We start from the raw sequence: 8,155 nt of genomic DNA, 5'->3' as shown, positions 1-8,155 counted from the left end.
TGCATGGTAAATTCATTCTCAAGTGTACCTGAAACACGCAGTAATGAGCCGCATGGTGAGCGCGGAGCAAACTAAAACCTCACATAAGAAGGACCCCATATAGGGTCCTTCATTTAGCATTTCTCGACCTATACAATGACTTTTGTCGTGCTATCAAATGTTGTATACATCAGTTTTTATTCAGTACTTCCAGCATTCCAGAATCAATCAAACGTCGAGAGTCTTTATTTTTCTCCATAGGATGAAGGATCTTACCCGAAGACCAATGGCAAATGATGCGCTTAGAAAGCCTTTTCATCTATTTCTGTTAATGGCATGATAATCAGAATCATTTTGCCAATGCACATATTAACTTCCATGAACATCTCCCCAGATTCCTTGAATTCAAGTAAGAAAAAATGACGACACTCTCAACCAGGAAATATAATGACAGGATCATTACAGGAAATACAAATAAAAATTGGGCGGTAGATCTCAAACGAGCAAAGTTAATTTACCTGCTTTATGTACCTTTGTTAGAACTGTTCCTTGATATGCAAAGGGCTTCTTCTCTTAATTTTGATAAATCCGTGTCCCAGATAATTCTGGAATTGTTTTAAGTGACTTGCATCCAATGATACTCAGTTGTTCCAAAAACTCCAACCTATCGAGGTCTTGAATTTCAGCTAAGTTTTCGCAGCCTCCAGCTTCTAATATCTTCAACCTGCCGGATTTTGGAAGTTCTAGCCTTTCAACAGACGTGCATCCTTCGATACATAGCACTTCCAAAAACTCCAACCCATCGAGGCCTTGAATTTCGGCTAATTCCTTGCATGAACCAGCATATAATGTCTTCAGACTCCCGGATTTTGGAAGGAGCAGCCTTTTAATTGAAGTGCACCTAGCGATATTCAGGCTTTCCAAGAACTCCAGCCTATCGAGACCATGAATTTCAGCTAAGTTTTCGCAGTTTCCAGCTTCTAATTTCTTCAGTCTCCCGGATTTTGGAAGGTCTAGCCTTTCAATTGAAGTGCACCCTTTGATGTTTAGCATTTCCAAAAACTTCAACCTATTGAGGCCTTGAATTTCAGCTAAGTTTTTGCAGTCTCCAGCTCCTAAATTCTTTAGCCTCCAGGATTTTGAAAGGTCTAGCCATACAATTGAAGTGCACCTTTCGATATTTAGCATTTCCAAAAACTTTAACCTATCGAGGCCTTGAATTTCAACTAAGTTTTTGCAAACTCTAGCTTCTAATTTCTTCAGCCTACCGGATTTTGGAAGGTCTAGCCTTTCAATTGAAGTGCACCCATCGATATTTAGCATTTCCAAAAACTCCAACCTATCAAGGCCTTGAATTTCAGCTAAGTTTTCGCAACCTCCAGCTTCTAATTTCTGCAACCTCCCGGATTTTGGAAGGTCTAGCCTTTCAATTGAAGTGCACCCTTCGATATTTAGCATTTCCAAACAATCCAACCTAGCGAGGTCTTGAATTTCAGTTAAGTTTCCGCAGCCACCAGCTTCTAATTTCTTCAGCCTCCCAGATTTTGGAAGGTCTAGTCTTTCAATTGAAGTACACCCTTCGATGTTTAGCATTACCAAAAACTCCAACCTATCGAGGCCTTGCATTTCAGCTAAGTTTTCGCAGCCTCCAGCTCTTAATTTCTCCAGCCTCCCGGATTTTGGAAGGTCTAACCTTTCAATTGAAGTGCATCCTTCGATAATTAGCATTTCCAAAAACTCCAACCTAGCAAGGTCATGAATTTCAGTCAAGTTTCCGCAGCCTCCAGCTTCTAATTTCTTCATCCTCCCAGAATTTGGAAGGTCTAGCCTTTTAATTGAAGTGCACCCTTCGATTTTTAGCATTTCTAAAAACTCCAACATATCAAGGCCTTGAATTTCCGCCAAGCTTTCGCAGCCTCCCGCTTCTAGTTTCTTTAGCCTCCCGGATTTTGGAAGGTTTGTCCTTTCAATTGAATTGCACCCTTCGATGTTTAGTATTTCCAAAAACTTCAACGTATCGAGACCTCGAATTTCAGCTAAGTTATCGCAGCCTCCAGCTTCTAATTTCTTCAGCCTGCCAGATTTTGGAAGGTCTAGCCTTTCAATTGAAGTGCACCCATCGATATTTAGTATTTCCAGAAACTCCAACATATCAAGGCCTTGAATTTCAGCTAAGTTTTCGCAGCCTCCAGCTTCTAATTTCTCCAGCCTCCCGGAGTTCGGAAGGTTTAGCATTTCGATTGAAGTGCACCCTTCGACATTTAGCCTTTCCAAAAACTCCAACATATCGAGGCCTTGAATTTCAGCCAAATTTTCGCAGCTTCCAGCTTCTAATTTCTTCAGCCACCTGGATTTTGGAAGGTTTAGCTTTTCAATTGAAGTGCATCCTTTGATATTTAGCATGTCCAAACACTCCAACTTGTCGAGGCCTTGAATTTCAGCTAAGTTTTTGCAAAGTCCGGCTTCTAATTTCTTCAGCCTCCCTGATTTTGGAAGGTCTAGCCTTTCAATTGAAGTGCACCCTTCGATATTTAGCATTTCCAAAAAGTCCAACCTATTGAGGCCTTGAATTTCAGCTAAGTTTTCGCAGCCTCCAGCTTCTAATTTCTTCAACTTCCCGGATTTTGGAAGGTCTAGCCTTTCAATTGAAGTGCAACATGCGATATGCAGGCTTTCCAAGAACTCCAACCTATTGAGACCTTGAATTTCGACTAAGTTATCACAGTCACGAGCATCCAGTATCTTCATGCTCTCGAAATTCGGAAGGTCCAACCGTTCAATTGAATCACAGCGTGCGATAGTCAAGCTTTCCAAATATTTCAATTTGTTATGACTTCGAACCTCAAGTAGATTCTTGCAATATCCAGCATAGAATGTCCTTAGATGGATAAACCGTGAAACGTCCAGTGTTTCAATAGATTCACAATGACGGACTTCCAAGATTTCCAACTTGAAGGGAGTGTTTAGGGATTGCGATAATTCTGATTGTTCAACATCTGTCCATTGGGAGCATTCTGAATTCTTTAATAGTGCTGATGGAAGCTCTTGGATGCACTCGAGAAATTTGCATTCACTCACTTGTAGTTCCTTGAGATGGGTTAGGTGGGAAAGTGAAGGCAATTTGCGACTTTGACAGGTGACACCCAAATATGTTAAGTTGGAAGGAAGGTCTGGCAGCGATTGGAGCTCCATACAGCCAAGAAAATCAAGGCGTTGTAGGGATGAAAGATTGCACATGCTTTCTGACATTTCCCCTTTCAGATTTCTGCAACTTGAAGCATGTAACTCTCGGAGCTTTCTCAGCCTCCCAATACCTATGGGTAATTCTTTCATGCTGGTTTCAGAAACATTGAGAATTTCTAGATTCTCCAAAGACCCTATACTTTCTAGCATTACCCCTTCCAGTTTATTGCACCTTGAAGCATCTAAATGTCGGAGCTTTCTCAGCCTCCCAATACCGTTGGGTAATTCTTTTATGCCACTGCCAGAAATATTTAGAGTTTCCAGATTCTGCAAAGAATCTATGCTGTCCGGTAATGCAGAAAGTTTTTGAGTATCTTCTAGAAGGAGTTGCTCCAGTGCTTTTAATTTACCGATTTCTGCTGGAATCTCCATGAGGTTGTCACAGCCGATCAACTCCAAGCGAAGGAGGGCCTTCATGCCTCCAATTGAAGAGTCAATTTGCTGCAGTCCCCAACAACTATTGAGGATCAGAACCTCTAAATTCTTAAAAGCTGAGAGGAAGTGCGTGTTTTCCAAGGACAGACAACTTGTAAGGTCGAGAAACTTGAGCTTCTTTGCCACCTGGTAAAAAAAAATGATGGTCAAGGGATTAGTCTAGAGCAATTATGATTCAAAAGAAAGCATAAAAAGAGGGAAAAAAAGACTTGTTCTTACCGTGAAAGAACTCCATCCTTTCCATTTCTCATTTATCTCGCTTTTTGACAGTTCGAGTACAACTAATTCCTTAACATGGAAATTGTATACTTCAAAATTCATGGGACATTTTTGCCATCGAAGCCATCTTAACCCCTCAATTGAGTCCTTAAAATCTCCACTGAGATGTGCCCTCTTAATGTGAAGGAATCTTAGACTCGTCAAATTCTTGAATTGTTTTTCTGTGTAAATGTCGCCATGTCGCTCAGCTGTTTTGCCGGAGACTTTTGAGCTGCCTTCACTCAGAATAATCGCCTCAATCTTTTCTGTTCCCTATAAGCAAGAACCAATGTTCATCAGTACTATATCCAACTAAAGTGGTGTACTACAATTTTGTTCATATTGCTATTGACGTGCATTAATGTGTTCAAAAGACTACTAATGTGAAGATATGATTCTCTTTTTACGACAATAAGCAGTATTTAGAATTTATTAACGCTAACAAAGTGAAGGATGTCAACTTCCATTTTGAAATTCGGCCATAAGCATTCGGATCTTAAAAAGAACTATGATGTAATGGCACATACAGAATAAAATCTTTCAAAATCTACTTTACTAGAAATATAACTTTTCTGCAATTTTTATATTAATTTCTTATATATTACAGTACCGTGCTACTTACGCTATTAATACAAAAACTAACATGTACTCTTATTTCCCATTGGAGTGATAACTAATTACAAGAAACTGAATACTGTGATAGTAGTTATATTAAGATATTATGCATTTATTATTTTCCTAATAGTAACTTGAAATATTGTTAATTAAATATTTTCAACTTATAAATAGCTAATACAATACTTTTAGCTATATTAATATACTCTACAACGTATTATTTTATCATAAATCTTAGTTTAACTATGGATTACAATTTGATATATTCAAAACCATATGTAACTTCTCAGTTATATTATAAATCTCTAAAACTAAACATTTTATCATAAATCTTAGTTTAACTATGGATTAAAATTTGATATAATCATAATCATAAATAACTGAGTTACTCAAGTATAACAGATATAATAAATAGACCCTAATAACTTTGACGTACATAGAAAAAAATTAATTGTTGAAAGTGCAAAGCATTTTTGAAATGTAAAAGCTGAAGCTATTTTTGGCTACAACCCTATATGGAATAGCTTTTCCTTGGCCCCCCAGAAATAACTATTCCTGATTTGCGAGAGAATAGTAATTTCTAACCCATTTCTGAACGAAAAAGAAGGAATAATTGCTTCCTCTTGAATAGATTGAAAATAGAATAGTTATCCTATCCCCGAGAACCAAATGCGTAGTAAGCATTCACACCAATATATATATATTCACCTATACATGGATTTCTCCAAACCAGAAATTTGGTTGTTGTAAGTCACAATGTTGTACAAGATTTCATGGATACTCATAGGCGGACGACATGATAATTTGGGGAAAAGTGTCAAAAAAATCATAAACCTATTGCATTGGTGCCAATTCAGTCCTAAATCTTTTTTTTGTGCCAATTCAGTCCTAAACATTTTACACCGGTACCAATTCAGCCCTAAAATTTTTATTAGTGCCAAACAAGTCTTAAACCTTTTGGATTGGTGCCAATTTAGTCCTAAGATTTTTTGCATTTGTACAAATTGAGTCAATTCGGTCAATTTTAGTCGAAAATCGTAAACATGGACGTCTATTGCCGACGTGGATATTTTTTAATATTTTAAATAATTTTTAAAAAATTATTAAAAATTAGTAACAATTATTAAAAATAATAAGTAACATTTAAAAAAAAGTCCACGTCGGGCCACGGCTATGCCACGCAGGACAATTGACGTCCACATTAGCAATTTTGGGTCAAAATTGACTAGATTGACTCGATTTGTACAAATACAAAAAAATTTTAGGACTGAATTGGCATCAATCCAAAAGGTTTAGGACTCAAATGGAACTAATAAAAGATTTAGGATTGAATTGACTTCAATGTAAAAGGTTTTGGACTGAATTGGCACAAAAAAAAAGTTTAGGACTAAATTGACACCAATGCAATAGGTTTAAGACTTTTTGGACACTTTCCCTTGATAATTTGGGAAAGAATTAGATCTCAACACTTAAAAGGAATCCAAGAAAGAGTAACTATTTAAAAAAAAAAAAAGAAAGAGATCTTCAACAGAAGTTATCTACTAAGATTAGTCATTTCCCACATAAACTTCCCTCTCAAAATATCAAGATACCTTTCTCTATCTCCAAGATTTCTTTGTGTGGTGTGTAACATTTTTCACCACCAAAAATCGATAGCTAGAGTTTGGCCAAATGCCGAAAATAAGCCCAAACTTTTGAACTTGACCATTAAAGCCTAGCCTTCGGCATCTACGACAAAAATAGAATTTGATTATTTATGTCTTGGATTTTTTACTACGAAAAAGAAAAACATTTCTCTTTTTAATGGTCATTGCATAAAATACGTTGATGTTATATATGTACACATATTATATATATAAGAAATTTCTGTTCCTAATTTATTATCGTAAGTTATAAATGAGTCCTTGTCCTATTAATATTGGTAAATGCAATTCCTAATGCAATATTACACAAAATAAGTATCCCTTCCATTCTCCATTATGCGATAATGACTACAATTTCATGAGAAATGTGGGCATCGTTGATCCTATTATATAAATTTTAACATCTAGAGATTAAAATTCTATGGTTTATACTTTATATATTGTAAGTAGTTATGGTTTACAGTAGCATAGTTCATTTATTTATTGCATGTGTCAAAAAAGTAAATGAAGCAATTATAGAAATTTAAGGTCTTTCCAAAATTGAATACCTCTATAATTTATCTAGAAAAATTGAAAGTATCTCATTCTTGGAGATACTTTCGTAATATTCACTTTAAGGAAAATCTCGGATAACACTACAATACTTACTAAGAGAGAGCAACCTCCGTACTTTCTAATTTCACCAATGAAACATTCGAGGGCAATAATAGTCGAAGGTTCTCTATTCACTAGAGCAAGCACTAAGTAGTGGACCAACATTACTCTAACAAGAGAACATGGACTAAGTGAGCAAAAGAAACCAAACCGTTACATTATTTTCCTTTAGCACTTTTTGGACTTCCTCGAAATCCCATAACTCGCTACGATTCCGAGGCTCCCGCTGGTTTTCCTCACGAACTATTTCCCTACCAAGATCTCTCAGTTGATCATGCATTCGAAACTCATGATCATCTCCAATTTTTATTAATGACATGATTCTCAATACTTCAATTCCCTCCTCGGGGAAGAACCGACAAGCTTCCCACATATAGGATGCAATTCTTCCGTCATTGCCAATGAAAAAGCAAGCAATATCCAAAAATATTTGTTTTTGTTCATAGTCTAATGCTTCATAACTTATCCTTAACTTCTCTCGCACTTCCTTAGGAGGCACTTTTATTAACTTTTCTATTGTACCTCTCCGTAATGCTAACTTTTTTCCGCACAATAATGAACCTAAAACCACAAGGGACAAAGGAAGTCCTCCAGTTTTGGATACAACTTCACAAGTAAGGTCCTTAAGTTCCCTTGGAGGAGAGTCCTTTCGAAATGCATGTTTGCTAAATAGGAGCAAAGATTGATCTTTATCCATTTCCTTATGGTCGTAGGTGTAGTCCACCCCAACTTCTTCAAGAATCCTCTCATTTACGGTAGTAATAATGATCCTACTTCCCGAAGAAAACCAATCACGATTACCAACCAAACACTTCAACTGAATAATATTGTCCACATCATCAAGAAGAATGAGGACCCTTTTACCTTTAAACTTGGAGGAGATGAACTTAGTCCCCGCATCATCATTACGAACTTCATTTTCTCGCTTCAATATATCATAGATTAATTGATTCTCGTAAGTAATGTATGCCATTACGCTTCCATGATTCCCTTATATCAGCAATGAAGCTACGATGCTCAAATTGATTGGAGAGCTTGTTGTAGATGGCTTTAGCAAGAGTAGTCTTACCAATGCCTCCCATTCCATGGATGCCAACAAATAGGGTGGTATGAGATTTGTTCTCCACAAATTCCAAAACATTCTTCACATGACTATCAATTCCGACCAAATTCTCAGAAACAACCAACTCAAACTTTTTCTTCAGTTCGCTCAACACTTTTCGGACAACCGAGTTCACCAACTTCGCTTCATACCCGTCAAATATGACAAGTTCAAATATGAGGCAACAATAATTTATATTGTTTACCTATGGAGAACACAATAATAA

General features: G+C 36.8%; 1 protein-coding gene across 1 annotated transcript in view; it reads right to left on the bottom strand.

Moving 5' to 3' along the window:
* The window catches only part of LOC125314035 (disease resistance protein RPV1-like), a 147,636-nt gene extending 139,836 nt beyond the window's left edge, over positions 1-7,800 (bottom strand). The window contains exons 1-3 of the mRNA XM_048275493.1: positions 6,985-7,800; positions 3,877-4,188; positions 2,886-3,783 (exon numbers count right to left, since the gene is read on the bottom strand). Of these exons, the coding sequence (XP_048131450.1) occupies positions 2,886-3,783; positions 3,877-4,188; positions 6,985-7,800 (2,026 nt within the window). The remainder of the gene's footprint in view (positions 1-2,885; positions 3,784-3,876; positions 4,189-6,984) is intronic.
* Between the last annotated feature and the right edge of the window lie 355 nt (positions 7,801-8,155).

Source organism: Rhodamnia argentea, chromosome 3 (assembly GCF_020921035.1).
Source record: "Rhodamnia argentea isolate NSW1041297 chromosome 3, ASM2092103v1, whole genome shotgun sequence".
Taxonomy (NCBI): domain Eukaryota; kingdom Viridiplantae; phylum Streptophyta; class Magnoliopsida; order Myrtales; family Myrtaceae; genus Rhodamnia; species Rhodamnia argentea.
This window is presented reverse-complemented; position numbering and strand designations above follow the sequence as displayed.